The sequence below is a fragment of the Pongo pygmaeus genome, chromosome 7 (assembly GCF_028885625.2).
Source record: "Pongo pygmaeus isolate AG05252 chromosome 7, NHGRI_mPonPyg2-v2.0_pri, whole genome shotgun sequence".
NCBI classification, from domain to species: Eukaryota; Metazoa; Chordata; class Mammalia; order Primates; family Hominidae; genus Pongo; species Pongo pygmaeus.
In genome coordinates this window covers 156445661-156473657 of record NC_072380.2, presented here as the reverse complement: position 1 = coordinate 156473657, position 27997 = coordinate 156445661, and the positions used below count along the sequence as shown (strand labels likewise).

Sequence of the window (27997 nt, the reverse complement as noted above, 5' to 3'; positions counted from 1 at the left end):
TGTTTTCTTCTAGAAGCTTGGCTATTTTAGCTTTTACATTTTAAGCCTGAGGCTTCTTGAATTAATTTTTACTTGTGGTCTGAGGTAGGGGCCAAAGTCCTTTTGTCTCCCCATGGAGACACATGTATTGAAATGAGATCCTGATCCACTCAGGTGCAGGGGCGCCCGCATCACTTGGGTGAGCAGATGTATGGGCTGTTCCCAGACTCTCCATCCTCGCTGTTGACCCACTTGTCTGTGCCCTTCGTTATTCCTGAATGCTTACTCTTCCAGATCACCTTAGAAACACTGGACCGGGTTCTCGGCCTCACCAAGGAACCAGCCTCCAAATCATAGATTTGCATTTTCTTCTTAGGATTTCAGCCACACACACAAACACCTCAGATCCCTGGCCCTGCCTGCCTCCCTCCTGTTCTCAGCACCAGGGGGACCCATGCTCCATAACTTCCGCATGTTGGCCGGGCGCACTTGCTGTAGAATTTTTCCTCAGTTATTTTGGAGTGTTTCTGTTTTCTCTTCTTTGTATGTTCCAACTGGTGTTTGCCGGTGTCTTGCAAGGCTTTTGGTTTCCACACATCTTTGCTTCATAATCAGTTCCGGTTACCCCTCTGAAGTGAGTGGGTTTTTATTGTGGGTTTCCCGTGGTTTTTGCAGATACCACTGTCCTTGCGAGGGCTGCATGAAGTTTGCTGAGGTCACCACCCCTTTCCAGGGAGCTGAGCCGGATTTGCTGTGTGGTCTTCGGAGGGGCCGTCCCAGGGTCTGGGAGTGGGGGGATGTCTGCTGTGAGTCTCTTTAGACAGCAGTGACCTGAGGGGTCCTTGAGGGCCTAGGCAGGATTCCTGGCCAGCCTGCCCCTCAGTAGCCGGCACAGACAGAGTGGGTCCTGGGCCGATGACCCAGCCCAAAGGGTGGCACAGGTGCAGAGGGTTGCAGGCCCGCCAAGGACAGCTGCACCTGGCCGCCTGGCACCTCTGCCAGACAAGCTGAACTTGGCACTCTGGGGCCATGAAGTCCCACTAATACTTGTTTTTTTGCAGCTGACATACAAAATACCAATAGCTTCAGCTGAAATGGATTTTTAGAAGTGTCATTTTATGGAGAATTTTACTTTCCATCTTGTTGTTTATTAGGCTCTAAAGGGAAAGCTTGTAATGCATCCATTGATCGAAATACCAATTGAATAGATGTGAGCACATAAAATACATAAAATAGTCCCAGCCCCTCATAACGGAGCACGACGTTTGTAACGGAGGCAGTGTAATTAGTATTGCCCCCTGCCACCCAGCCAGGCTGCAGAGGCGCCTCCGAATCCTTCTTATTCATTACTGGGGTGAGACGGGGCAGGGGTGGCCCTCGGAAGGACCAGTGCCCAATGAGGAAGTCCTCAGGTGTCACAACAGAGCCTCCGCCCCACGAGTCAGCCCAGGGGCCCGGGGAGCCAGCCCTGCTCAGCCTCAGCTGGACCAGTCGCACTCAAGGCTGTCCCTGTCCTCATGGGGCCCCCAAACAAGGCTGCTGTCCCTAAGGCTACATGGCTCTTTCCCTCATGGCGCCCCTGGCCTCTGGTGCAGGGGTCTCAGCTCCCACCCAGGCCTGTAACCCTGCCTGCCTGCTGGAGGTGTATCCTGGAAAGCTGAGCGGCTGGCTGGTCTCTGCAGGCCCCTGTACTGGGAGGTAGATGCTGTGGGGGTGACAGCGGGAGACTAGAGAGCCCATCTGGCCATGGCACTGGAGCCCCTGCTGAACAGCAGCTACTGCCCCAGGTACCTGGAGGCCCCTTGGAGCTGGTGAGGGCCCCATGGTCTGGGTATAGGGGTTTGGAGGACAGGGGGCCAGACTTGTGAGGAATAAGTTAGAAGAGGGTCCTTTCTGTGAGATCAGGTGGCCATAGCCATTGTGAGGCCTGCGTGGCCACCATGTAGTCAGACTTCAGCCCTGGCAGCCACAGGCCCTTGAGCACTTAGCCCTGCCCCTGAGATCGTGGGGGCAGGGTCCAGGAGCCGGGAGCCCACCTAGCACCCCCACTGCACGCCTCTGCTCTGTCTGGCCTGAGCGCCCCTCCCTGCCGGCCCAGCTTGGGCCCCTCCCCCGAGGGACTCTGTCTTCCTCCTCCGGAACTCAGGACATTCTGTGAGTGTCTGTCCAGTAGAACCACCTCCCCTGCATTGCCCCAGCCTCACGGGCTGGGCCTCTCCAGGCAAGGGCCCCATGTAACCTGGCCAACCCATTTGGGGGCCGCAGTGGCTCAGCACCAGGAGAAACCGGGAGGGAGGCTTCCAGCCAGCCCCACACGCACACACCCATGGGCACACACGCATGCTTGCCCTCCCGAGCCAGCACTGTGATGGGGGTGTCAGCGTTTCCAGTGGAAAGCCCCACTTAAGCAGTTTAGTGCCTGTCACGGCGCGGCTCTGCCTGACCTACTTGGGGATTGGCTGCGGCACCACCTCCCCCCGGCTGCTCCTCTTCTGCTGACTTCGCACTCCCCGCTTGGGCTCCAAGCTTCGAAAAATTGTGCTCCATTTCCTGAAAAATGCTTCCCCGGTTGTTTTCTCTGTGTCTCAGCTGGTCTGCCTGTCTACTGCACCTTGCCACTGGCCTGGGCGGCCTGGCCAGGGGCTGGTGGGTCCCCAGCCCACACACAGACGCAACCCCGGCCTAGGAGGCCCTGAGGTCATGTCCCCGTGGCCCAGTACCTGCTCCTGTGGTCCTGCCTCTTCTGGCTGCTAGGACCGGGCCAAGACCTCGCTCAGCCCTCGGCCTCTCCTGCTGTCACCATACTTGTGCCCCTAAGGGTCTTTCCACGTCTGCATGTTGCACATCCCTGTGTCACCTCCGTAGCAGGCTGGCCATCGTCCTGGGGAGACAGGGACAGGCTCGCCCTCCTCGGAGCTCTCAGGGCATGTGTTCTGACCATGCCTCCCTCCTTGAGCCCCGCTGCTCCCTTTGTTCTCAGAGAGCCCATCTTGCCCCAGCCCGCATTCCCAGCGCCTGGCTCTTGCTGCCTGAGCCCACTCCTTGTATCTGCTGACCAAGCCCTGGCAGCCACCTCCCTGCCACAGGTCTCCTTCCTGAGTGTCTGTAACTGACCAGGGCCTCCTGACCCTTCCCCACCCCACACTCCTCCCTTAGGACCTCTTAAAGTCCTGGGAGCCCCAGGGTGGCACACACTTGGGTGTGTTCTCGCAACACACATTTACAGAGCCCCCTGCGTGCCCAGCACATCCGCAGGGCCAGGGGTGCAGCAGTGGTCTCTGCAGATATGGCCCCTGTGCTCATTTTCCCCAGTGGTAAGTAGGGCCAGCCTCCCCAGTGCTGTGACATCTGCACTTGGCCTCAGGCCTGCCCTGGGATCTGGACAGAGGGACAGCATGTGCAAAGACCTGGTGCCAGGAGGGAGCACGGTGCTTTCCAGAAACCAGAACTTCCCAGGGGAACTGGAGTTCTAGGCTGGAGGGAGGCTGCATGGGGGCTGTGGCCAGCAGGACCTGAGTGCCTGGCCCCGCAGGGCCTTCTGACCTGGTCATCTTGAGAACAAGGGGACCCACTGCAGGGTCTTGGCAGGGACTTGATCAGATGTGCAGTTTTCAAACCAACTGGCAGGGTGGGGTGGGTGCAGCCCCCCTTTCAGCTGTGAACCAGGGCGGAGACCCAGCTGGCTCTGTGCCGGCCTGGGGCTCTGCGTGGCGTGTTCAGGGCCTGGGCATTGTCTCGGAGCAGGGCTTCTGTCAGTGGTGAGGCTGAGGGCCCTGGGCAGGGGGTCTGAGTGGAGGCTGATGAGGCCCCTCATGGGGAGAACTGCTGACCGACACTGGCTGCGGGGCCTGGCTGTGGGAGCAGGAGGGCCAGCTAGTGCTGGAGTGTGTTTAACAGACAAGACTGGAGCTGGATTGGCCACAGCTGGAGGTGCAGGGCAACAACACGAGGGTCCTGGAGGGTCCCCATCGTCCCTGTCTGCCTTCAGTTTCCCTTCCAGGGTCTGATGTCCCCTCGCCGGCTCCACCCTGTGGCGGCGCCTGGCAGGAAGAAATCTTCAAATCCCAGCCCTCCCTGCTGTGGAGCCCCTGGCAGGTCTAGAGGGTCCGGGAGTGGCTCTCCCCTCTGCTGGCCTCGCCTCTCCCGCCCCTGGTCACACAGCGACCTCTCTGTTTCCAGGTCTTCTCCTCAAGCACAGACACAACCTCACGGAGTTCTCAGGGGCTCACGTGGGGTGGGATGTCACTGAGGCTGGCATGGGAACTTTGGGGGGGTGGGGAGGGACTCAGGCTCACATGGGGTGCCATGTCACCGAGGCTGGCATGGGAACTTCGGGAGGGTGGAGAGGGAAGGATGCTGAGGGGCTGCTATGGGGAAGGAGCCCCTGGTTCCCATCAGCGGCTCTCCTCCAGATGAGGGTCTCTGACCCCACTGTGGTCTGTGTCGGCCCTCGTGTAGCCACTGGTCGCACCCCTGGGCCCGGGAGCTGGGTTGGGAGGATGCTCCGGAGAGGCCCAGCCTTCCCAGGGCTGCCTGCAATCTGGCCTAGGCCTGGAACCCCTGGCCACATGACCCAAGGCCTTGGAAGACCCTGTTGAACAAGCCACAGAGCCTCAGGGAGGGTGTCCTGGGCAGCATGTGTCTGAAGGTGCTGTGGGACTGGGCAATCGGAAGACACAGCTTCCGGGCTTAAAAGCTGCCTGGCTGTGGCCTGGACCCTCGGGTCTCACCAGTGTGTGTCCGGCTGGGGCATCCTGGGGGCTGGGCTGCTTCCCGGGTCTCTAGGGTAAAGGAGGCCTCCCCCAGTCCCCTCACCACCTCTGCCTGAGTCAAGAGACCGGGCCCCTTCCCTAGCCTTCCTGCCATGCCAGTGTGCCAGTCACGCTGACTGCCAGGCCCAGCACTCTCTGATTGGTCTCGGAGCTGGGTCCCATGGCACGGAGACACTGCAGGCAGTGCCCGTGGCAGGGAGCAGGGCCTGAAAGGGCCCGGGTGCTCAGAGGGCTGGACTCGCCTGAGGAGCTGCATTGGTTTGTCAGATGTGTTTCTGCTGAGCTGGGGCTTCTGCTGCTGGGAGCCCAAGTGCTGAGGCTGTCACCCTGCGGGCAGGCAGTGCACGGGGCCTGCTTGCTATGCATGCACTGCCCTGACTGTGAGGCCACTGATCTGGTCCACGTGTGTGTGTGCATCTGTGCCCAGGATCAATGACGTGGCCTGGGGTGAGGCCCCTCTCAGCCTGCACGGCCCACATGACATGGCGAGGGGGCTGCTCTGACCTGCCACGGGCAGTGCCCTCAGGGAGCGGGTAGAGCGTGGGTGTCCATGGTTGGTCCTCAGAGTCCTTGCGTGGGCCACTCGGCAGCAGTGGCCCAGGCCGGGGCTTGCAGGCCCGGGAGCCTGGCAGCTGGCAGGCTGTGCGTGGGCATGCCTTGTGGATGCCGGCAGGGGATGCACCAGGTTCGCCCCTGGGCTTTCAGGAAAACCAAGACCTCAGAGCGAACCTCTCTCCCATCTTGGCTAGGCCCCCAGCGCCACTGAAGTCCTGGGGACAGGCGAGAGGAGTCCCTGAGGGTCGAGGGCCAGAGGTCCGCCCGTCCCCACTGTTGCTACCTGTGCCTAGCGGGGCTGGCAGCCCTCAGCAGGTCCGAGGGGCCCAGGCTGAGGCAGGACAGGGGCTTTCAGAGACAGGAAGGCCTGGGCTCAACCCTCTGGGCACCCGTGGTGCCCCTCGCCAGCCCAGACAGCCTCTGGCCTGAAAGTTTCCGGCTACTCCTAAGGCAGTACTGCACAGATAGCTTCTTTATACACCTGCTTTTGTGGTGTGTGTGTCTTTCTCCCCATTACTGCTGCTTTTCATTTAAAATGTTATCTCCCCCTCCTGGCCTTTGTGCCCCGCCAGGGGGGAGAGGGGAGGCCCAGCCTCGCCCTGGTGTAGTCAAGGTTATGGTGATAAATCCTGGGGCATTGTCACTTCTATTCGGAGTAAATTGGCTGGCCGCTTTCGGGCTGAAGGAAAGATAATTTGCTGTAGTATTTCAAATGGATTAGAAATGGATTTGAAGGGAAAGTTCATGCCTCCCATTACAAAGGCGAGAAAGAAGACTATCTTAAGGCACTGTTCCCTCCCTGGCCTTCATTATCCACGCTTAATACCTTTCCTATTTTCCAGCGTTAATGAAATTTCCTGGCGGCGTAGGCCTGCCGGACGGATGGGAGAGGCCTTTAGATCTGCAGCTCCCGTTGCAGAAAAGGAATTATAGAGCCTTCCGTGAGGGCAGACGCGCACTCCGGGTCCTTGGCCCTCCTATTATCTCATTCATTTCATCCCCCTTCTCAATGCAGTTCATTTCCAAAGGCCGTCCTCTCCATTAGGGTCACAATTTACTGGAGTTCTGTGACACCCACGGCCGTGAAAAGCTACAAGACCCTCCCTCGCCCCATGCCCTCCCAGCACCCTCCTGCTGCAGGTTCCAAAGCCAGCCAGGCAGCCAGGGCGAGGGCAGGGGTGAGGGCAGGGGTGAGGGCAACCCCAGACAGCTCTCTGTCACCCCCGCCAACCTCCGCAGGCCCGAGGTTCTGCCACAGCATCTTCCCAGGATGCAGCTTCTCGGAATGAGGCTCTTGGGCTGGGTGTGCTGAGCACCGGGAAGCACCCTGCCCCATTCCCGGGAGGCCCTGGGCTCCCAGGCTGTGGTGGGCAGTGGGGGGCTGGAAACATTCCCAAGCATGAAGAGCGGGCGCAGATCCCGGGACGGCTCAGCAGGGGCTGCCACATCTCCATTCCGCCCAGATCCTCTAACGTCCTCTGGGTGTTCTCACACTCCAGTAAGGTGTTTTTTTAGGAGGGAAGAGAAGGGGACAAGCTAATTGGTCGTGTTTATCCATAAGAATGAGCAGGGGCGGCTGGGCGCAGTGGCTCATGCCTGTAATCCCAGCACTTTGGGAGGCCAAGGCGGTTGGATCACCTGAGGTCAGGAGTTCGAGACCAGCTTGGCCAACGGGGTGAAATACCATCTCTACTAAAAATACAAAAATTAGCCGGGCGTGTTGGCACATGCCTGTAATCCCAGCTACTCTGGAGGCTGAGGCAGGAGAATCTCTTGAACCCGGGAGGCGGAGGTTGCAGTGAGCCGAGATCGCACCACTGCACTCTAGCCTGGGTCACAAGAGCGAAACTCCATCTCAAAAAAACAAGAAAATAAGAATGAGCGGGAGCATGGCTGCTGTAGCGCCCAGCCAGACCGAGCTCCTGAGACAGAGCTGAGGGGCAGCCCTGGTGGGTGGGGCGGTCCTGGAAGCTTCCAGTGCCTCCTGACCCCCAGAGGCCCTGCTGCCTCTGCCCCATGGGCCCTTCCCTGGGCCTGGCCAGCTGTGGCTGCCCCTGGGGGATGGCAGCAGGTGCTGCAGCCCGGGCCTTGCCCTCCTTCCAGGTGCCTTTGGAGAGCCACACAGTGATTGGGTGGTGGCCTGTCCCCATGTGAGCCTCAGGCAGGGGGACAGTCCTGCAGGTGAGTCCTTGCACACCTGGGTTCTGGGCCTCCCTCCCAACCATCTCCTCAGGGTGTCCTGGCTGGACCCAGGCGGAGAGCTGGGTCGGCTCTGCTGCCTGCTCGTCCTTCTGCTTTGTGGCGGCCAGGGTTGAACCCAGCCTGTGCTGTGGGCGGGGTCGGGCGTGCAGGAGTGGGTGCTTACTATCTACTCACTGGAGCCTGTTGGGAGGCAGGGAGCTGGGGGCTCCTGGGAGCAAGTCCAGGCTGGCCCTGAGCAGCCTTACCGGGGCAAGGACCACAGTTAGCTCTGGCCCCGGTTGTATGATGGCCAGAGGCTCTGTGAGTGGCTGGTGCTGTGGTGGGGGGTGCACCCTGGCCACCAGCCCCCTCACCCTCCCAATGGTGAGACCCCTGAGGCCTGTGGGTACTGTGGGGCTGGTGCAGGGCCCTGGGCTCAGCCCGACTGGGATTTGGGGTCAAGCTGAGTGTCCCCCAGGCAGTGGCCATAGCTCCTGTGGAAGGTCAGAACCTGCCTCCGAGCCCCCCAGGCTGATGGGGTTCTCCAACTGAGAGGCTGGTGCAGGAGGTCCTGCCTGGCCTGGCCTTCCCTCCAGGCCTGGTGCCAGGATAAGCTGAAGGCACAGGCCATGCACCTGCTGGGCCTGCAGGCACCTGGAGGCCAGGGCTGCACTGGGACCCCAGGGTCTGATGAGAGCCTGGAGGTCTGAATCTGGCTGGCAGGATGCCTACCCTCCACCCCTCTGGCCCAGACAGTGCCCGGCTGGGGGTCGGGGAGCAGCTGGAGCGTGCAGGGCGCAGACAGGGTAGGTGGGAGGTGGGGGCCGGCAGACCACTCAGCACTGCCAGGCCCCTCGGTGGGCTCTTTCCCGCCAAGATGGGTGTTTGTGAACTTGAATTTTAATTAAAGGAAACTGGGTTAAGTGCTCTGGCCGCCGTGCTTGTACTTACACTGCACCTCCAATCCCCGGCGCCATTCTCTCTCTAATGGGCCCTTGGAGGCGCCTGGCTGCTGAGAATTACCCCAGCTTGCAGGCAGAGGGTCCAAGGCCCGGAGGGGTTGCGGGGCTGAGTGGTGGGGATGGCGGCTGAAACCAACAGCAGGGCTGCTCCATCCCCAGTACCGCCAGGTCTGTTGGCTCCTCGTGGGTGGCTTTGATGGATATGCTGCTGTCCCCCTGCACCTGCCCCATCCAGCCAGACAAGCGAGGCTCACCTTCATGCATGCTGCAGGCCTGGGTCTAGGGGGCACCCCACCCTGGCCCAGACCAGCTGGAAAAGGATCTCCACAGCAGAGAGGGCTGTGTAGCCGCAGGGCCATGGGGACCGGTGTGGCATGGGGAGCATAGAGCAGGGGTACAGCCCTGTGCCAGGCCTGAGCTGCCCGTCTTCGCCTCCCACTTGACTGGTCCCTTTGCTGCCTGCGTACCCATGGCTGCCCAAAAATGTCTTGCCCAGATTTGCTGGGGGCACGGTATCCACCTCAGGGGTCATGGCAGCTTGAGCAGAGCGTGAGCTCATGTGGAATCAAACTCAATTTGCATGAGCTAATCACTGCTGAAGTGCACCCTGGCAGCCCCGTGCCCTGCAGACGCCTATGCCAGGCCCTGAACCCCTACCTTGGGGGCTGCTTGCCCGTGGGTCCGCAGGGCTGTGGGTGTGGCTGGCAGCTGCAGGGAGGTGCCTCTGGAGTGCAGCTCAGGCCCCTCCTGTCCTACTCTGCCCCTTGGCTTCCCAGAGGCTGTGGAGTATCTGGCAGGAGTGGGGGCTGCCAGGGCTCGGGGTCTGTCGGCCTAGGTCTCTTCCTGTAGCCAGGGTCATCGGCTCAGCTAACTCCAGGGGCTGTCACGGCCTCTTCTGCCCTTGGACTTGAGGCAACATCAGCGTTTCCCTCAAACCTGGCCCGGGGTCTGTGAGGCTGTCCCCATGCACTCAGTGCAGGGCTCTCCGAGCTGTGGATGAAGGGGAGGCAGGACAGGGCGGAGGGGCGAAGAGGCAGGGTAACCTGCTGACCCTATGGTATCTGTGGTCCTGATGGCCAGGGTGGTGTGTGCCGGGGCCGCATCGGTAGAAATAGCCCCAGCCTTGAAGCAGACTCAAGGGAGCCTCAGCCCAGGTGCCAAGGGCCAGGTGTGCTTCTCACCAACATGCGGACACGTTGCAGCCCCTCTGCCCTGCAGCCCCAGGGACCCTAACCCCCTGGCACACAGCCAGGTGGTCAGGGCCCAGGGGTGGTTATGTCCACGGGGGAGGTATGCACTGGAGGAGGACGCTGCCCCTCACCGTAGATTCTAGGGGCACGTGAGTTCCCAGCCTCGTGGGTGGGGTTGGGGATGCCACCTCCTGGGACTCCTTGTCAGTGTTCCCTGATGACGGCCAAAATGTCCCTGAGGTGGGGGTTGGGGGCCAGAGGGGGACAGAGGTCTCTTGGCAGCTGGGCCAATGGCCCGTGGTCACCCAGCTGGAGTGTGTACCCACCGCAAATGCTGCTCCCTGTCCCCCTTGGGAGGCCAGGTCTGGGCTCGGCCCCTGGCATTGACCATCAGAACTGTAGTTTGTCCTGGGGCCAGGTTTGACGGGCATTTCCTATCTCTGCAGGTCCCTGGTGCTGAACCGCCTGCGTCCAGTTGCCAGCGGGGGTGGGAAAGCCCAACCGGGCTCCCCTCGGTGGCGGAGCAAAGGCTACCGCTGCATCGGAGGGGTCCTCTACAAAGTATCTGCCAACAAGCTCTCCAAGACCTCCGGCCAGCCCGGCGATGCGGGCAGCAGGCCCCTCCTCCGCACAGGTGAGAGGTGAGGGTGGGGGCGCTGGGAGATGACACCGACTGGCCCGCGTGTGGTGGGCACTGCGGGCCAGACCCCCTAACCTCCAACATGCTGTGGCTACTGTGGGCCTTGGTTCAGGTCCCTGTCTCGGGGAGGAGGTCAGGGGCCTCATGCTCCTAGGGAGCCGGTCCAAACAAGCACTTCCCAAATGGGTCACGTCCCAGCCTGGGAGTTAATTTCACTCTTCCATACACCCAGCGCTTTTGTAGCCATCCCTAGTGAGACCGACAGGGCAGCCGGAGAATGGAGGGTGCCAGGAGGCCTTCCTCTGCCATCCCCCAGGAAGGGCCCTGGAGTGGCGCCCACCTCGCATGGCTGAGCGGCCCCTGATTTTCTGTGGGGTGGGGGAGAGTTGCTCACAAGCGCCGTGTTTCGCTTTTGGAAAAAGGATGAGGCCAGGTACGGCAAACACGCCCGGGCGAGCGCACACCTGGGGCCGCGGCGCCCGTAATCGCATTGGCGACGCCTCGACAACTGTGTCTGGAGGCAGCCGGCGCCGCCACCTCGCGCCCTCCCAGCCCAGGGAAACAGGCTCAGGAGAAGGAAATGCTTTGGATTCGCTTATCCTACAAATTAACTAGAAAAATATTTTGGTTTCAGTCCAATTTTATCCCCTTTCTTGTCCATCAAAAAAAAAGAGGAGATTGCAGGTGGTGTTGGGATTGCAGAGGCTGGGCCGTGCTGGCTCCCCGACCCGCCTGGGGCCTAGAGAGAGAACAGGCTCAGCCCCTGGAGGAGGTGGACTCCGAGGGCAGGCCAGCCTCACTGGCCTCCCTGCCTGGCTGTGTTCCTAGCGTCCATCTCTGGGCTCCAGGGGCTTCCGGCTGTTTCCTGGGCAGAGTCGCTGGGAGCAGCATGGGGGCCCTGGCACCTGCCTCACAGGGCTCTGAGCCACACTGTGGCTGGCCAGTGTCCGTGACCATGCCTGCAGGCTGGTGGCCGGGGCTGGGGGGCCCTGGTGAACTGGGCAGGAATAAGTCCCCACTCGCTGAGGATCTGGTGAGAAGCCCTGGGTCCCTTCCTGGGCACTGTGTCACCCCTGTGTGTGCCTCCGCTTCCCCACCCATACCTTGAGGGACTGGGCTGTGTGATTTGTGCGTGTGGCCTCATCTCTGCTACACCCCGGGTGCTCAGTGCAGGAGCTGGCTGAGAACATGGGGGCCTTGGTGAGGCTCCGCCCCTGGGGATGCTGCCATGGGTTGGGGGACAGGCCCTCCTGTCACCCAGCAGGGCCTTCTCTGGTTACCTCTGATCCTCGGACTCTGGAGCTTGGTGGCCTGCGGGGCTACACACAGCTGTTTGTATCATGGAGGGCAGGGGCCTCGGGCTCCTTTCCAGCAGTCATTTCCCTGAGTGAAGTATAAGCCCCTGGCCAGTCTCTGGCACAGCAGGTCCCAGGCACCTGTGGCCGTCCACCAGCCACCAGCCATGTGGGCCAACAGGGACCCTGACCAGTGGAGCTCCCGGGGCCGGCAGCGGGTGCTCTGAGGACATCGCGCTTGGCCCCCAGGGACAAAGCCATGAGGTGCCTCTCTGCTCATGCCGGGTGGTCTCACCTTCCCCTGGGCCTCCTTGCAGAGGCCAAGCCCCATGTTGGCTGGCAGTGTCCTGAGTGCACTGACCCTGCAGGCATGGTCCTGGCGCTGGCTTTCCTCTCTGGTCCTAGAGGCAGTGGGCAGAGCAGCCGGACGGATCCCTCTGCTCAGGGAAGGGCGCCCCGAGCCCTCACCTGCCTGCCTGGGTGGGAGGGTGCCCTGCATCTCCCATGGATGCTGCCTCTGACGTCCCTAGTGCAGGGAGAGGCGCGGGCTGAACACCAGTGAAGATTCCTTGGGCCCACAGGTGTAAATACGCAGACTCGTGTCCAGTCAGGCAGTCAGGGAGGCCTTTCTCATGAGTTGAAAACTGAGAGGGGCTCAGAAGGGACAGGAGCAGCAAGAGCATCCCGAGGCGGCCATGCAGAGGCCTGGGCGGGAGTGTGAGGGGGTGTGAGGCATCGCAGGACCCTGTGCACAGCCAGCAGGGTGATGAGATGGGTTGGGGGCAGGTGGGGTCTGCCTGGCACCACTGCACCCCCATTCAGAAAGCTCCCGGTAGTCATGATGATAGTGCTGACTGAGGTTGATAATTAAGTGGCCAAGACAGCAGCCGTGGAGACCATGACGTCCTGACGTCCCCGAGAGCCCCGGGCGGCCAGGATAGGCAGCTGAGGCTGCTCCTGGCAGTCAGTTTGCAGGCCCTGGCCTGCTCTGCGGAAGCCGGAGCCAGGGAGGGGATGCCTACTGCCCTTTCCAGGGCCAGAGCCCATCCCAGGGAGGACCCACCCACTCAGGGAGTGGCCCCCACCACAGCAGCTGCATCCCACTCCCTGCACAGTGCCAAGGCTGGCCTCCCCCCCTTCACCCAGGTCGCGGTGTGTCCTTGGGACTCTCCCCGCACCATGTGCCCGTGGGACCCATCGAGGGGCCTGTGGCGTGGGTCCGTCTCCCCGCACCGGGGCCCTTGGGTCGTCTCAGCCCTCGCCGGGATCCTGTGGCCCACGTTTGTTGGCCTGGGTGGGCCTGTGGGGGGAGGTGCACCTGCCATCCCAGCTCCTCCCATCCCTCAGTGTCCACAGAGTCGCCTGTGGCAGGCAGCAGGTTTGCACTTGGCCCCCTCAGACACGGTGCCCAGCACCCGGATGGCCCAGGGTCTGAGCTCTGGGGAGGAGGGAGTGCATAGCCCTGGCCCGCTCAGCAGTGGGGAGGAGAGGGAGGGGCTGCCACACTCCTCCCTGGGAGGCTGCGGCGCTGCTGCGTCTCCCCCTCGGTGCCAAGTGCTGAGCTCCGCAGAATCTCGCCTTCCCATTTACACACATGGCAGAGCCCCGGCGGGCTCAGAGCCCCTGACGTCACCACATTGTGAACAGTCTATCCCGGCCACCCTTGCTGACTGGCCTCTGCCTCTGTTGGCCCTTCCCTTGGCCCAGAGCCGTCAGAGAGCCAGTCTGGTTCCCCCAGCCCTTCTGGGGCACGTCTCACCCCTGCACCAGCAGCAACCCAGAGCTCCCTCATTCAGCCTCAGCAACGCAAGCAAGGAGGGTCTGGTGCACAGAGGCCGGTGCCAGCCAGGGCATGCAGGGGTCCAGGGGCCTCCTTGCTCCCACCCTTGGCCCTGGGGAGGCCCAGCCTGCCATCGAGTAAAGCTACGGCCTCCGGTGTCCTGCTGGCCAGCTGTGGTGGCGACTGTGGCAGTCCTGGGGCTGTGCAGAGCCCAGTGAGTCTGCACCTGCCCTTAGGGTTGACAGGCGAGGCCACAGCTCCAGCTGCCTGGGCCACCACCGGCCCCGCCTCGCCATGAGGAAGGTAGATGGCTCCCAGCGGTGGGATACCGCTGACCGGCCCACTTAAGAGGAATAATAATTAAAGAAATAAATTTCCTCCCCTGGTGTCAGCAGAAATTTGACTTCAACAAGAAAGTGCAGCCTTCTTGGAAGGGGTGGGGGTGGCTGTCCTGGCTGACCCCCCGGGCTCTGGGCCCCTGATGGCAGAGGACAGTATGGCTTCTACCCCAAGCTTCCCCACTCCCTGAAGCCGAGCCCTCCCTCCCGGGCCCGCCTGCCACCTGAAGGGCCGAGCTCCAGGGCCCCTCCCCACATACTCCTGTGTGGGCCCCCAATGAGCATGGCCCGTATGTGGCCACCAAGAGCCTGATGGTCCCTGTGGTGGGGCAGAGGCCCCAGTCTCTGGCCACAGGGCTGGCCTTGGCTTGTTCTGTGTCCCCAAAGCCCCCAGGCACCTGTGGCCGTGGCCCTCCCTGCTGCGGGCCAGCTGCTGCGTGTTCCTGGCACATCCGGCCTCTGCGCCTCCCCCTGCTCGTCACCTGCCCACCCTCCCTGGGGTGATGAAGGCCCTGTTCGCGTGCCCCCGCCCCACATCGCCTCTCCTGGGGCGCCCTCTGCTGCTGGCTGCCTTCTCCCAAGGGCGCAGCTTCCATGTGCCCGACGGACGTGCCCTGGAGGGCCTGGTGGGCGGACTGTGAGCGGACCAGGACTTGGCGCAGCCCTGCCTGACTTCCTGGGAGAGGGCTGGCCTGGGAATTGGGGCTGCCTGCGTGCTCCGCTCATCATGGATGTTGTCCCTTGGGCCAGGCAGCAGCTGTCCAGTGGGTGCTGGCCGCAACAGGGGCTGGAGGTGCTGAGGAACCTCTGATCGCAGGGCCCCCAACCCCGCTTGCCTTGCAGAGCCTGACATCCAGCAGTGCCCAGAGCCGGCACTGGGGCACCGAGCAGGGGGTGGGGCTGGTGGGAGCCGAGTCTATTCTGGGAAGATCCCGGGGAAGTGAAAGTTCTCTGGAATGCATGGCGCCTTCTGCTGTGGAGTTGCTGGAGGTTATTCAGTTGAACTTTTTAGCACTTCTCAGGCAGCCCTTGCCTCTTTTCCAGCCAGCTATTTTATGTGCATTTTTTAACACTGCAGAGCATTTGAAAAAGTGCCTCCTGTTCTTGTCAGAACTCCTGCCGTGAGCCTCACACTGGCATTTTTTTAAAGAGCACAAAGTGGAAAGGGAGGTAACCCCTCCTGCTGCACCCGGTCCTGCCAGGCGGGCATGTGATGCCGGCGCGTCCCTGCTGGGAGCAGATGGTGTCGCAGTGTCACTGGCAGCCTGGGCGAGAGCCTGGGAACCAGCAGTGCCGACAGACCGCCGCATTGCCGCGTCCCTCACCACACAGGCTGGCAGGTGCAAGGGCGTGCCCGTGCCGCCTGGATTGGGCCCTGCTGCCCACCCAGGGACAAGGGTCCTGGCCTGAGAACAGGGGCTGCCCTGAGCCCCTTGGCGTTGGTCCCCCCACACCAAGACCCTCATCACCCTCCCTTTGCCCTTGGCCTCCCCACACCCCCCAGGTTTCTGCCTTCTTCAACGCCTCCTTTCCTGCCCCCAGGCACCATTACTAGCTCCTGCTTCTGCCCCAGCCAGGCTCACTGGCCACTCAGCTCTGGAGCTGCCCTTTTGAAACTTGAGACAGGCTGAGTGAGGACAGTAGGCAGGGTCCCTGAGGGCGAAGGGCAGCAGCATCACTGACCGTAGCTAGGGAGCACTGGGCTGGATGCAAAGCACAAAGCGAGGAGTGTGGGGGGCTCCAGCCTGGGGGTGCAAGGGAGCGGAAGCCTTGGGTCCTCAGGTGGGAGTCTGCGGCTGCTGGGCCATCTGGGAGAGTGAGGACGAGGCTGCTCTCTGGTGCTCAGAGTGGGGCAGGTCTGGCTGTTTGGGGCTGGGCAGCTTTGGGACATCCCTTTTTAAACCAGGATGGCTTTGTCACCACCTCAGGTCCCCAGAATTTCTGAGTGATGTCACCTCTGCCTCTTAACTGCAGTGTCCATTTCAGCATTTGCCCTGTAGGAAATTGGATCTGGTCTGGGAAGGATCATGCGCGTATTTGAGGAACCCAGGAAAGGCGCCCTCAGCAAGCTCGTCCTGCCCTGCCCACCCCATGATCCTGGGTGACCTCTGTCTGTAAAAGGCAGGCAGGGCTGTGTCACCGGAGCAGACCCTCCTCCTCCAGGTGGCACCCCCTCCCCGCCTCATCCCCTTGGCTCTCAGGCCTGACAGCACTTGGCCATGTTCAGTCCCAAGGTCCATTTCCTTCCTGCCACCGCTGCCCTCCCAGGCCGCCCTCCCAGGCCGTGGTGTGCGGTTTCAGAAAGGTGGGGGTGGTGCTTATGCTTGGGGTTTTGAGGAGCATCTGATGAAGCACCTCTAAAATTTAGAGTAACAGACACTAGCCAGGATCTGCCAGGGCCAGCCCAGGGGCTCAGGGACAGGTGCCCTTCCCTCAGGCCTCCACAGCTGCAGTGGGCAGCTGGGCAGATCCCTCCGCCAAGCGGGCTTTGCCCCCACACCTTCTCTGCTGCATGTCTTTAGTTTTACAGCCCTCTAAAAGTCAGAAACCGTTCTTGTTCCCAAAAGGCCAGACCATGTGTGCCCCATGGGCCATATTCACGCCCTGGTCTCACTGACCCCACAGGTCCCCCACAAGCCCCAGCCCAGGCTCTGGCAGAGGGAGGTGCTGCTGTTAGCAGCTGTTCTGTTTACAGGGCAGCTTCCTGGGTGGCCAGGGCTGAGGAGAGAGCCAGGAACAGTGTCCATGGGCCAGTCACTGCCTTGGCCCAGGGTGGGCACCCAGGGACATGAGGAAGCCAGCAGGGGGGGTCCAGCCAGCAGAATGTGGCCCTGGGGAGCCTGGCCAGGGAGGCAGCAGGGACAGGCGGGCGGCTCCAGCCCACGTGGCCAAGCCCTCCGCTGGTGCTGCCTGGCTTTGCTGGCTCTGAGGGCAGGGACAGGAGCCCTGCCCGGACCCTGCCCCGGAGAGGAGCCAGACACAGGGCCCAGCAGCTCCCCACTCTCAGGTGCTGTGTCCCCAGAGGGGCCTGGCAGGGCCCAGGGCGTCTGAACCACTGTGGGGAGGGGAGCTCTGGGCAGTTTTCTGGAAGGGAGGCTGTGCCTGAGCTGAGTGCTGGGACCCCTGAGGGCCTTGACTAAGGGGGTCAGCAGGGAAAGGGCGTGCGGGCCAGGCTGTGGCCTGCTATGACCCATGCCTCTCTCCCCCACAGGCCGGCTGGATCCTGCAGGCAGCTGTAGCCGTTCCCTGGCCAGGTACTGCCTTTGGGCTGGGCAGTGGGTGGGCTCCCTGCTCGCCCTCGGGCTCACGCACCTCTCTCCCCGTCTGCAGCCGGGCCGTGCAACGCAGCCTGGCCATCATCCGGCAGGCGCGGCAGCGCAGGGAGAAGAGGAAGGAGTACTGCATGTACTACAACCGCTTCGGCAGGTGCAACCGCGGCGAGCGCTGCCCCTACATCCACGATCCCGAGAAGGTGGCCGTGTGCACCAGGTGCCCTCCTGCCCTTGCTGCGGGCCTGGGGGAGGTTCTGTTCAGGGTCCTTCTGCCCTTGGTCCCTGCCGGCCCTTCCTCACACACGTTTGTCCTGGTGCTGCAGGTTTGTCCGGGGCACCTGCAAGAAAACGGATGGGACCTGCCCCTTCTCCCACCATGTGTCCAAGGAGAAGGTGAGTGCGGCGCTCGTGGCCCTGTTCCCGTGCACCTTTCTCCGGGGCCTCAGCCACCTGGCCTCCAGGCAGATGGTGCCCACAGCTTTCCCTGGGCTTGGGACATGCAGATCCCTGCCCTGGCGTCCTTAGAGTCTGCCGTACTGCCTCTACCCCACTGCAGGCTTTGTAGCTGGGCTGCTTCTTCCCAGGAAAGCAGCGCTGATAGGGTCCCTGCTCACCACGCACAGGGGTCTCTTTTCCCTTCTCCTGGCAGCACCAGGCCTCACCAGATCCCCAGGCCCCCCTTATACATGCCCAGGGGAAGGTGGTCCCACAGGTGCCCCTGTGGACCCAGGGCTGAGGCCTCAGGGCCTCTTCAGACTGGGATTGGCAGGAGGGGGGAAGCTGTATGTGAGGGGCTGGGTGGAGAGGCTGCCTGGGTAGAGGGCGGGAGGGAGGGGCTGGAGGGGGAACAGCTGGACTCCTGGCTCATGCAGTTGTCCCCGCCGTTGTCCCTGCCACCTGAAACCCCACAGACTTGCTTTGAGCCAAGGTGGGTCCCCTGCTGGGAAGAAGCAGGAGAGCCCTGGGGCTGGGGTCAGGGGTCAGTGCTGGCGGGGACATACGTAGCTCCTGTGCTCTGGACTCAGCCACGGTGTGAACACAGCATGCGAGTGGAGTGAGGGCTGCCTCGGGTGAGGGAGGCGGTGTTGGGCAGGGGTGCTGCTGCCGCAACAGCTTTTCCCCTTGAGGAACTTGAAAAGAATCAGCATTTTTCTCCCTAATAGAGCCTCGGAACTCTGTTGTGAGCAATTTGGAAATTCACGTCGAGTTTCGGGTTCATTAGCTCCCAGCTCCAAAGCCGGAGCACATTCCAAGCTGTCTAATGTGGACGCCCCGCACCAGTGCCCTGAATTAATGTTATTGTTATTTGTGTGGACGTGGCGGGGTGCAAACAAGGTTAATTGAAATGAGAATGCAGTTTCCTCTTGATAACAGCCCCGCTCTGACAGCCAAGAGGAGCTCCGTTTGCTGTAGAGTTGGCTTTATCATCCCTTTTTATTAGAGCTAATTTGGGCTCTATATCAAAAACCACATTAAGGGAATTGTCTACAGCCCACCACCGCCAGCCCCAAACGGCCCCCAGCCCCTCTCCCCCTCTGTAGCTGCAGTTAAAAGACAATTAGAAATAAACTCCCGCTCGTTAAATCACCCTTTGTTTCTTTGCCTTCTCCCTCCCTCCCTCTCAGCCCTGGCCGCTGGCTCTCTGGACCCCTTCTTCCCGCCTTGGCCTTAGACAAGTTCCTTTCCCATCTCCAACCTTGCCCCCGAAAAGTGACTTTTTAAAGCCTCTGGGTCTGCCCAGATCCCCCACCGCTCCTCGGGCCCCAGCAGCTCTGAGCAGTCTGGGAAGGGGAGGGGGACGAGGGTAGTGGGAGCAGGGAGGGTGGTCTGACCCAGGAGGGAGCAAGGCCCTGGGAGGGGAGTGGGAATAGCTTGGGGCAAGGCTGGAGACCCCGGGGTGCTGGCAGGGGCTCTGGGGGGGGGGGCTCTGGGCTGAGGCCAGACGGTGACATCCTTGTTCTGAACACCCAGGCAGCCCAGGAGAAGCCCGTGGTGGCCCACGAGGGGCAGGGAGATGTCTCCTGGAGACGGCAAGAGACCCCCTGCTTCCCTCCCTGGGTGGCCCTAGCCCAGCCATTGCTCCTTAGGCCTGAGGTTCCCCCAAATGGGAGGAAAGTTACATTTCTTCCCTCTCCCAGCCCAGTGATGATAACAAGCACTGACTGTGGCCAGTGGCCCTGTGCTGGGGAGGAAGATGCTGCTGGACCCCTCCTGCTGACAGCCTTGGCCTCCACGGTGCTGGCCTGCAGCCAGTGCCACACCAGGCCTGCTTCCAGGTGGCTCCTGCCTACCTAGAGCCCAGGGACACTGCCTGTGGCCCACGGGTCAGGTGCCTGGAGAGGGAGAGCCCTCTGTTGGCTGCTGGCCCGTGGCTCGTCCTCCCACCTAGACACTGGTCCCCATGGCCTGAGAGGCTCCAAGGGCAGCCCTGGCCACAGGCTACTGGTTGGGAGCCCTGGCTGCTATCTTGCCCTGGACGGTGGGCAGGCTCAGAACAGGTGAGGGACTCAGGAGGGCGCCCCTAAGGCTGGGCCACAGGGCCACAGGGCTGCTCCATTCCTCCTCTGGACAGAGTGACGGCAGGGATGTGGTTCACCTGGGGAGGCTGGGGCCCACTTCTGAGCAGCAGCCTCCCTGCCCCGCAGGTCCTGGTGGCTGCCCTTCCTGCCTGCTGGTGCCGTGTGTCCATTTCTCTCTCGGGCAGGGCCGTAGGAGGGTCCCCAGCCACTGTCTGTGGGCCCTGGAGGGTGGCTGCCTGCTGGCCCTCACTACTGGCCCTCCCCACAGATGCCGGTGTGCTCCTACTTCCTGAAGGGCATCTGCAGCAACAGCAACTGTCCCTACAGCCACGTGTACGTGTCCCGCAAGGCCGAGGTCTGCAGTGACTTCCTCAAAGGCTACTGCCCCCTGGGTGCAAAGGTGAGGGGTCCGTGGGGGCCTGAGTGGGCGGGGTTCCTGTGGCTTGTTCGTCCTCTGCTCATTCTTGGGTACCTGCCGTGGTGGCTGGATGACCCTTCTGCAGCCCTGAGGTGGTCACTGTCATCACGTCCACCTCACAGGTGACTCAGAGAGGTCCAGCAACTTTCCTGGGGTTGCACAGCACCAGCACAGAGTGGGGTTTGAACCATGGGAAGGTGAGGCGCAGAGGACCTAGACTTCCAGGTGCAGCACTGGTAGCCCCGAGAGCTGGCCCCCCATAGTAGGGGTGTGGCGACTGGGCCGGAGCAGCTCCTGAGATGTTGCTGGGGGTGGCAGTGCAGTGAAGGGGATATTGGAGGCCAGGGGGCCGGCAGGGCTGCAGGTGGATGTGGGGCCAGCAGTCTCCCCAGGAAGGCAGGGGGTGGACGGGACACTCCCACCCAGCCTGGGACAGAGGGGTGGGCCAGGCAGAGCTGAGGGGACCGCCTGAGCCATGGCTGGCAAGGGTGGAGTGAGCTGGCGCCGGAGCTCATTGCGGGGCACCACTGCTGGGTGGAGAATTGGGGACCTGGCCTGCAAGGGTCACCTGCAGCTGATGGCTCCGGCTCTCCTCTTCCTGGGGGCATGACTGACTCCTGTGTTGCGGAGGCTCACGGGCTCACCTGTCTGGGAAATTCCCGGCAGTGGAGCCAGCTCCTCCCCTCTGCCTCACCTGCCCTCCTGGGCTTCACCAGGACTCCCTGCCACAAGCAGCGTGGCCTCAGCATCCCCAGTGGGCCTGGTCCCGGGTACAGGCCCCCTCTCCCCCAGCCTCTCACACCTGTTTCTCTCCCTGCCCTGAGGGCTCCTGCACCTGTGCTAGGGCTGGTGGCCGAGGCTGGGGGCCTCCTGGCTCAGGCTGGGGAGGGGCCAGAGCTGGGGGACCTGGAGATGCTCCTTGTCCCTGGCATCTTGGGAGGGAGCCCCGGGGCCTGCAGCACGGCTCACTGCCACCCGGTCCTCACACTTGTGTTGGCGCTGCCTCAGGGTCTGCAATCCCCGTGAAGCCGAGAACACCAGGCACCCCAGGAACCCTTTCTCAGCCCACCCGCAAGGACACCAGGCCCGATGCTCTGGCGGCTCTCCTGCCCCTCCCTTGCTGAGTTCACCTGTGGGGTCCTGTAGAAGCTGGGCCACGCACTCCTTCCTGTGCACAGCGTTCTGTGGTGGGCCGGGCCCTTCCCAAGCATCCTCTCCCTCATCCTCAGTCGTCACACCCACTTCCCGGGAGGAGCCAGCCCACAGCTCCTGCTGCCAGGCCAAGGGTTGGCCAGGCCGGGCTCCCCAACCTGAAACCTGGCAGGCAATCCCCTCCGGGGAGGTAGGGCCTGGCTGGGGCAGCCCCAGACCCTGTGGGGGCAGTGGCAGGATCCCCATGGAGGCCATGGCTGATTATTGTAAAATGTTTCGATTTAAATGAAAATATCAAAGTGATATTTAGGTCCTGCTTCTATTAGTGGAAGTGCTTACTGCTGCCTTTCCGTGTGTCCGCGCTGCGGCACCCGCATGATGGATAGCAGCTTGTAATTATATATGGGAAAGCGCTGAGCCGGCCAGATCCAGTGGGGACAGGCGGCAGCCCGGGCCTGCGAGGGTTAATTTTATTCTCTAAATAATGTGAAAAGTGCTGAATCGTCACCTTGCGCCTGAAGTAGAAGTCCTCAAATGGGCCCCAGAGAGTTTATAATATTCCACTGAATCAAGTGAAATTGTTAACCTTGCTTCATAAAGCGATGGCTTGTTAAAGAGCCACATTCCCTTTCCTTGTGAATAATTCAGGCTGGGAGTAAATCTCTGCTCCTTCCCCTTTTGGGGGGCCACGGCTGTGGCTCAGGGGTCAACCTCTGCCAGATGCCGCCTGTCCTCCTAGATAGCAGGACGGGGATGACTTCAGACTGCCTGTTTGTGCACATCTGCGGGGTCTGCTGCATCCTGCCGCGTCCTCCCCGGTAGATGCGGAGTCCTCCCCAGTAGATGTCCCTGTCCGGGTGCAGCGCTGTTTTCCTCCCTTGCCTGGGGCGCTCGCTCCATCCTTGTCAAAGGGATCTCCCCGCCTGATACGTTTTGCTGGGGGGAGACTTTGAGACTAGAAAACTCTACCTTCTCTCCTTAGTCTTAATAGCCAGCTGTGTCTGTCTGCTGTCAAATTCTGATCTGCCGCCTGTGTCCTTGAACGGAAGAGTTTTCCCTCCTCCGTGCTCACTGCTTGCCTGTTTGTCCACGGGTGTGTCCGGCTGTGTCCATTGCCATCCCCTCTTAATACGCTGCCTTGCCAGGGCTCCTGCCCTTATGATGTGCCTGACAGTCTCTGCACCCCTCCTTGCTCTCTGCACCCAGATGCTCCCACCACCCGGCAGCTCTGGGACAGCCGCTCCTGGCTCCTTACGGGTGTGTTTAAGACTCAGGGTCTGGGCCGGGCACGGTGGCTCACACCTGTAATCCTAGCACTTTGGAAGGCCGAGGCAGGTGGATCACCTGAGGTCAGGAGTTCAAAACCAGCTTGGCCAACATGGTGAAACCCCATCTCTACTAAAAATACAAGAAGTTAGCCAGTTGTGGCGGCAAATGCCTGTAATCTCAGCTACTCGGGAGGCTGAGGCAGGAGAATTGCTGGAACCCAGGAGGTGGAGGTTGCGGTGAGCCGAGATCGCACCATTGCATTACAGCCTGGGCGACAAGAGTGAAACTCTGTCTCAAAAAAAAAAAAGACTCAGGGTCTCGGTGCTGCTCCTGGTGGCTCTAGGTGGGACAGCTGCTCCTGCAGGGCGCCCTGGTTCCTTCTGAGTGTGTTTAGGACTCAGGGTCTGGGCACCGCGTGTGCTTGTTGCGGCTGGGGTGTTGGCTGCTGCCAGCACCCCCAGTGCACAGGGCTGGGGAGCATCGTGTGCAACGTGTGCAGGGGTGACAGTGACTCCATCCCCACCTCTGCATTGAGAGCTCCTGCGCACTTTGGCCCTCCTGCATCTGCAGTACCTGCTCCATGAGCCTCCGCGCTGCCGTTTCCCACACCCTGTGTGTGGTTGGTGCCTGTCTGCGGGGAGCTGTCGGGAGAGGGAGGGCCCTGCCTGAGCCTTGGGTTTCAGCTCCCCAATGCGAGCTGAGGCCTGAGTCACCCCTCACGCACACCCTGCCTTCGTCCTCCAGGCTTGCAGGGGCTCCTGTGTCCTCTGGACAGCGCCCGTCTTGGTTTTGGTCACGTACAGCGCTTCTCTGTTGGTGCCCTGCTTTCGCCAGTGCTGCCCTTTGTTAGGCCGAATCCTTCGTCCTTTATGAGGCAAGGTCCTGACATCCTTTGCCCTGTGATTTGTGCTCGCGGGTATTGTTTAGGACCAGTCTCCACCCACGGTCACAGAGTGCCTCCCGCATTGCCTGCTGCTGGCTCAAGAGGCAGCTGTGGGTGTAGCTTGTCCCTGCATGGTTACTTCCTCCTCTGGCCTCAATCTCCTTTTATATACAATCGGGATAATGGCACTGCCTATCTCAGAGGGGCATGGCGACTCTTCAGGGGGCCACAGTGGGCCTGGCAGTGTCCTGGGTGGCCCTGGCACAGGGAGACCTCCCTACAAGTCGGCTGCCGTTCGCTGTTCTTTATTTGCGTGATGTGTGAGGTGGGGCCTCACTTAGTTTTTCTTCATGTCATGGGTGCTTTCCCTCAACAGTGGTCTAACCCTTTGATCTGTGGTGTCAGCTTAAAAAAAAAAAAACAGCTTTATTGAAGTACAGTTTCCCTCCCACACAATTCGTCTGCTCTAGGTGTATGGTTCTGTGGGTTTGAGTAAACTTAGAGTCGTACAGCCGCACCACAATGCAGCTTTCAGTCGTTTTCATTGCCCCCCAGAATTCCCTCAGCTCTGTTGATCATCAGTCCCAGCCCCACCTTGCTCCCACCCCCGGCCGCTAACACTCATCCACTTCTGTCTCGGTAAGTTTCTTTTGTGGGCCTTTCGTGTCACTGGAATCATACAGTACACGGTTGTTTGGCATCTTTGATTTTGCATCATGTTTGGAGGTCTGTCCTGCAGCACCTCAGCGCCGCACCCCTTTTTATTAGAGTCAAGCCGCTGCAGAGACTCTCCACACTTTGTCCATTCATGAGTGGGGCACATTCGGGTGGTTTCTGGTTGGGGGCTGTCGTGAATAATGCTGCCTCCAGCCTTCGTGTGGCCGATGCTTTTGCTTCTCTTGTGTAGACACCTAGGAGTGGAATTGCAGGGTCATAGGGTCACTGCAGGGCTACGGGGTCACTCTAGGTTAACAGCCTCCTGTTTTCTAAAACGGCTTCACTGTTTGAGACTCCTGCCGGCAGCGAGCAAGCGTTTCGTCTTGCTTACTTCCTCGCTAGCTCTGGGTATCTGCCTTTCTGGCACACCCGTTCTGGTGGGCGTGGCGTGCCGTATCCCTGGGGTTTTGGTTTGTATTTCCCTGATGGCCTGGACGTGCAGAGCACCTGGGTGCTTATGGGCCATTCCTATCATTGTTGAAAAACAGCTTTGTTGAGATATGATTCACATATCACATAATTCACCCATTTTAGTGTACAATTCAATAGTTTTTGGTATACTGTGTTACTTTTTAATTGTGGTAAAATATATATAACATAAATTTTGACCATTTTTAAGTGTCAAAATGGCACTTAGTTCAATAGCGTTAACTACATTCACAACACCGTAGAAACATTGCAAAATGTTTTCCTCACCCTGACAGAAACACCGAATATTCAGCAACGACTCTCCACTCCTCACTTCCCAAACCCTAGTTAGACACCTCTAACTAGTTATCTCAGTGAAGGCGCCTCCTCTAGCTATGTCCTTTAAGTGGAATCGTACATTCTGTCCTTTGGTGTCCGGCGTCTTTAACGCAGCATCATGTTTCCAGGGTTCACACGTGTGGCACCACCTCATTCCTTTCTTATGGCAGAGTAACATTCCGTTGTGTGTGCACTGCGTTTTGTTAGTTCCTTCATGTGCTGGTGGGTATGTGGCTACTGTGACGGGTGCTGTAGTGATTCCTGACGGGCAGGTATCTGTTTGAGTTCTGCTTTCACTTCCTGTGGGTGTATATTGAGGAGTGGAATTGCTGGAGTCTGAGTAATTCTGTGTTTAGCTTTCTGAGGAATCGCCGAAGTGTTTTCTGTTGTGGCTGCACCATTTTACATTCCCAGCAACGGCACACGGGTTCCCGTTTCTCCACACCCTCCCCACCACTTGTTGTGGTTGAATTTCTTTATTCTAACTTTTTTTGTGTGTGGATGCTTTAGGGTTTTCTTACATATAAGATCATGTCATCAGCAAACAGATAATTTTACTTCTTCCTTTTCAATTGGGATGCCTTTTCTTTCTTTCTTTCTTTCTTTTTTTTTTTTTTTTTTTTTTTTTGAGACATAGTCTCACTCTGTCGCCCAGGCTGGAGTGCAGTGGCGTGATCTCGGCTCAACTGCAACCTCCGCCTCCCGGGTTCAAGTGATTCTCCTGCCTCAGCCTCCCAAGTAGCTGGGACTACAGATGCATGTGCCACCAAACCCAGCTAATTTTTGTATTTTTAGTAGAGACAGGGTCACACCATGGAGCCAGGCTGGTCTCAAACTCCTGACCTCAGATGATCCGCCTGCTTTGGCCTCCCAAAGTGCTGGGATTATAGGTGTGAGCCACCACGCCCAGCCTCTGGCTAGAACTTTTAATACTATGTTGAATTAAAATGGCAACTGTGGGCATCCTTGTCTTTTTCCTCATCTTAGAAGAAAAGCTTTCATTTTTCACCATTGAATATGACGTTAGCTATGGGCTTTTATGTATAGTGTTTACCACACTGAGGAAGTTGCCTTCTATCCTATTTATTGGGTTTTCGTTTTTTTTAAAACATGAAATGCTGTTGAATTTTGTCAGGTCTTTTTCTAGATCAATTGAAATGATCTTGTGGTCTTTTTCCTTTATTCTATTAAGGTGGTCGGCTCATGACTCTGACCACACTGAATCACAGTCAGTCACAATCTCATTCATTGATTTTTGTGTATGAAACCATCCTTGCATCTGGGAATAACTGGTTATGATGTGTAATCCTTTTTTTGGTTTGTTTTTGAAATAGAGTTTTGCTCTTGTTGCCCAGGCTGGAGTGCACTGGTACGATCTCGGCTCACTGCAAACTCCGCCTCCCAGGTTGGAACAATTCTCCTGCCTCAGCCTTATGAGTAGCTGGGATTTCAGGCACACGCTGCCAGGCCCAGCTAATTTTTGTATTTTTAGGAGAGACTCGGGTTTTGCCATGTTGGCGAGGCTGATCTCAAACTCCTGACCTCAGGTGATCAGCCCGCCTTGGCCTCCCAAAGTGCTGGGATTATAGGCGTGAGCCATTGCACCTGGCCCTTGATGTGTAATCCATTTAATGTGCTGCTGAATGTTTTGCTGAGGATTTTTGCATCAATATTCATAAAATATATTGGTTGGTAGTTTTCTTTTAGTGTCTTTGTCTGGTTTTGTTATCAGGGCACTACTGGCTTCACAGAGTGAATTAGGAAATGTTTCCTTCTCTTAAACATCTTGTAAGAGTAGGAGAAGAATTGGTGTTGATTCTTCTTTTAAATGTTTTAGTGGAATTCACCAGTGAAGCCATCTGGTCCTGTGCTTTTCTGTCTTTTTTCTTTTCTTTCTTTTTCTTTTTTTTTTTTCTTGAAGAACAAGGTCTCGCTATATTGCCCAGGCAGGTCTCGAACTCCTGGGCTCAAGTGATCCTCCCACCTCTGCCTTCCTAAATGCTGGGGTTACAGGCGTGAGCCACTGCGCCCAGCTGTGTCCTGGGCTCAAGTGATCCTCCCACCTCTGCCTCCCTAAATGCTGGGGTTACAGGCATGAGCCACTGTGCCCAGCTGTGTCCTGGGCTTTTCTTTGTTGGGAGATTTTTGATTACTGACTCAATCTCCTTGCTGTGTAGATCTAGTTAGATTTTCTACTCTTCAGTCAGTTTTGGTGGATTGTGTATCTCTAGGAACTGGTCCATTTCATCTAAGTTGTCGATTTTCTGTGTGTATAATTGTTTGAAGTATTTAATAATTGTCCTTTTGATGTCTGCAGAATCTGCAGTGATACTGGAAATTTCATTTCTGTTACTGGAAGTTCGTGACTTCTCTTTTTCATTGTCCGTTTTACTAGAGGTTTGTCAATTTATTGATCTTTTCAAAGTACCCATTCTTTGTTTTACTGATTTTTCTCTGTTGGTTTTCTGTTTTCAATTTCATTGGGCTTTCTGCTCTTATTATTTCTTTCTTTCTGCTTACTTGTGGTTTATTTTGCTGTTTTTTTCCCACTATATTCTTGAAATGGTAGCTTAGATTATTGATTTGAATAATTTGAATATTTTCCCTTTTTTCTGAGATAGGGTCTCACTCTCACCCAGGCTGGAGTACAGTGGTGCAGTCATGGCTCACTACAGCCTCAACCTCCTGGGCTCAAGCAGTCCTCCTGCCTCAGCCTCCTGAGTAGGTGGGACTACAGGTGCATATCACCATACCTGATTAATTTTTTAAATTTTCTGTAAGATAGGGTCTTGTTCTGTCACCCAGGCTGGTCTCAAACTCCTGGCCTCAAGCAGTCTTCCCACCTCAGCCTCCTGAGTAGCTGGGACTACAGGTGCATGCTACCACGCCTGGCTAATTTCTGTATTTTTTATAGGGATGAGGTCTCGCTATGTTGCCCAGGTTGGTCTCAAACTCCTGAGCTTAAGCAATCCATCCGCCTCAGCCTCCCGAAGTGCTGGGATTATAGGTATGAGCCACCAAGCCCAGCTCCTGTGATTTTTTTTGTTTTATTTCCCTTGAGATTTTCTCTCTGCCCTATGGATTATTTAGTAAAAGGCATAAGAGTCATACAATCTGAAGAGAAACCAGAGTATTGCCTATGGATTATTTAGAAGTGTGTTATTTAGTTTCCAAGTGTTTTGAGATTTTCCTGTTACCTTTCTTTCATTGATTTCTAGTTTGATCTATATTGATTAAAATCATACAGATTTTAATTCTAAGTTTCTCATGGTTTGTTTTATGGCCGAGGATATGGTCTGTCTTGGTATATGTTCCATGTGTACTTGAA

At 58.9% G+C, this 27997-nt stretch overlaps 1 protein-coding gene across 2 annotated transcripts in view; it reads left to right on the top strand.

Annotated features, from left to right (window-relative positions):
• Positions 1-27997, top strand: part of ZC3H3 (zinc finger CCCH-type containing 3) — a 106087-nt gene that overhangs the window by 58946 nt on the left and 19144 nt on the right. For both annotated transcript variants that reach the window (XM_054498300.2, XM_054498299.2), the window contains exons 5-9: positions 10086-10273; positions 16904-16946; positions 17023-17181; positions 17288-17357; positions 19752-19883. In XM_054498300.2, coding sequence (XP_054354275.2) covers positions 10086-10273; positions 16904-16946; positions 17023-17181; positions 17288-17357; positions 19752-19883 — 592 coding nt within the window. The remainder of the gene's footprint in view (positions 1-10085; positions 10274-16903; positions 16947-17022; positions 17182-17287; positions 17358-19751; positions 19884-27997) is intronic.